The sequence below is a fragment of the Piliocolobus tephrosceles genome, unplaced genomic scaffold, assembly GCF_002776525.5.
Source record: "Piliocolobus tephrosceles isolate RC106 unplaced genomic scaffold, ASM277652v3 unscaffolded_16628, whole genome shotgun sequence".
Taxonomy (NCBI): Eukaryota; Metazoa; Chordata; class Mammalia; order Primates; family Cercopithecidae; genus Piliocolobus; species Piliocolobus tephrosceles.
Genome location: NW_022298341.1, coordinates 1 through 2,266, shown reverse-complemented (window position 1 = coordinate 2,266; position 2,266 = coordinate 1). Strand labels below are relative to the sequence as shown.

General features: G+C 44.2%; 1 protein-coding gene across 1 annotated transcript; it reads right to left on the bottom strand.

Annotated features, from left to right (window-relative positions):
* Positions 1-653: 653 nt before the first annotated feature.
* On the bottom strand, positions 654-2,053 carry LOC111533811 (dynein heavy chain domain-containing protein 1-like). The gene is made up of 2 exons (XM_023200487.2): positions 1,661-2,053; positions 654-1,551 (listed from the first exon to the last, which is right to left on the bottom strand). The coding sequence occupies exons 1-2, from the start codon at positions 1,892-1,894 to the stop codon at positions 1,354-1,356; spliced, it is 432 nt and encodes a 143-aa protein (XP_023056255.1). The 5' UTR covers positions 1,895-2,053; the 3' UTR covers positions 654-1,353.
* Between the last annotated feature and the right edge of the window lie 213 nt (positions 2,054-2,266).

Below are 2,266 nucleotides of genomic sequence, written 5' to 3'. Positions count from 1 at the left end.
TTTTAATCTTTAAAATAATTCTTCAGGTTAGGTATGTTTGTTATTCCCACTTTGCAGACTAGTAAACTAATGAGTCTGACTCCAGAGCCTTACTTCTTTCCACAGCACCACGTAAAACAAATATCACCGGGCACGGTGGCTCAGGCCTGTAATCTCAGCACTTTGGGAGGCCGAGAAGGGCGGATCACGAGGTCAGGAGATCGAGACCATCCTGGCTAACAAGGTGAGACCCCGTCTCTACTAAAAAAATACAAAAAACTAGCCGGGTGAGGTGGCGGGCGCCTGTAGTCCCAGCTACTCGGGAGGCTGAGGCATGAGAATGGCATAAACCCGGGAGGCAGAGCTTGCAGTGAGCTGAGGTCCCGCCACTGCACTCCAGCCTGGGCGACAGAGTGAGACTCCGTCTCAAAAAAAAAAAAAAAAAAAAAAAACAAATATCAATAGTCTCTATCAATTAACCTAAATTTATATGGGGAAAATAATGTGCCCCAACTGGTGTATAATTTGTAAAAGACACAGAATCCTTGCAATGAACCTTTTTGCTCCTTGTCACCTATTTCCTAAAATTAATGTCATGTCTTTAATTCTTCTTAATGAACAGATAGAAGTTGAATGGGGAAAGTAAAAAGTATCGATGAGTCAGATGTGACTGATTGCATTTAATGATTTTATTTGTGACAGCATTAGTATCCTAAATAAGGGAAATGTGAAGATATATTTCCACCCTGATGGTTAATAAGTGTGAAGATTGATAATCAATAATAATTAGTAACCATGAAATATTTCAATAATACTGATGAATTAATCCATATGAAATGAAAGAGAGCTATATGACATAAAGCAAGTGTTGAGCAAGCAGAGCTCTTCAAACAAGTACAAATTTACTTAGCAATAAAGTTCAGTAGTAAATGAAATGCAATTATGGCACTGGAGAAAAACCTCACAGAGTTTTGGATGAACCAGGTTTGGAAGGACAATATACTCACACTCTTTCATACACCCTCTCACTGCACGCACATACACAGAAGCACGTGAATTTGTGAGCAAAAACACTCCCTGACCTTTCTACCCACAACATACATGTGCAGTACCCAGGTTAGAGCTGTTCCATCCACACCCAATGCCTGACTCTATAGCCTGGACCTCCTGACTTCTTCCCATGCCATTTGTACTTGTGCCCTTACCCTCCTTCGGCCTTCCTACCCCCTGCCTAGGTCTCCCTAAATACCTTCAGAATACAGGGAATCCGAAGAGGTCTTCAGGTCTGCAGACTGTACTACCTTCATGTCAGGATATGGAGAAGGGGCAGAAATGGGAAAACAATGAGGGATTCAAACCAGGTTGTGAGTCTGATTACTCAGAGGATAGGAACTGGGAATTCCCACAGCCAGCTTTCTGCTCAATCCAGAATACCTGCAAGGCAGAGGTCTTGACAGACTGTAGGCCTCCAGTTAGAATCTGAATCATATTTTCAACACAGGGCACATGAGACAGTTGGTCATGATCATCAAAGACCAGCTGTGATGAGAGAAAGGGTTTCTGCCTTGGGGCCTGTAAAAAAAGGGTCAGGAAAGGTCGAGGGGCTAGATGTCAGTATACATTCCTCAGCATCTGGCCCTGGACTGCTTGCCACCTCCACATATGCCACCCACCACCTCACTTGAAGGATGTTGGCCACAAAAGAGGTTATCTGCTCTTCCAAGATAGAAATGAGGCTCTGACAAATCATGTAGTCGACCAGGCGGGCAAACTTTCCCAGCTGCAGCCACCAGGCCTCTGCTTGCTTCAGCTTCTGCTCCAGTTGTTTGTGCTGTACCCTCTGAAGGTATATGGAGCCTTGGCCTGCCCTGATCCTGTCGCAGTTTTGCACTCGCTCCTGTAGGCCCTGTTGCATGTGGTATGTGTCCTCGTGAACCTGTAAGCATAGAGTGGAAACTCACCAGAGATGGGGGATGGAGAGCAAACCAGCCACCCACAAGTCTGTGCAACCTCTCAGGTCCTGGAGTCTGGGACCTAGAACCTAGATATACACATGGAGGGCTCCTTTTTAGCAGAGTTTACCCCCACCCCACCTGACCCCCTCAATTTTTAAGTGACCAGAGAAGATATGAAATAGAGAACATATATTGAGAGGTCACAATGTGCTAATACGGTAGGCCAGGCCTGTCTACTGAAAACCCCCAGGGTGAAACTCAAACAGAAAATTTGTGTATATGTAAATGTAAAAGTTCACAATGCATAGAAAAGACAAAAAAAAAAAAAAAAA

What these genes read in the sequence shown, in the direction of transcription:
- LOC111533811 (XM_023200487.2), bottom strand. Translation starts at nt 1,894, where the DNA reads ATGCAACAGGGCCTACAGGAGCGAGTGCAAAACTGCGACAGGATCAGG. An exon ending in TTGTGGCCAACATCCTTCAA is followed by an intron (nt 1,552 to 1,660) that starts GTGAGGTGGTGG and finishes CTTTTTTTACAG; the next exon opens with GCCCCAAGGCAGAAACCCTT.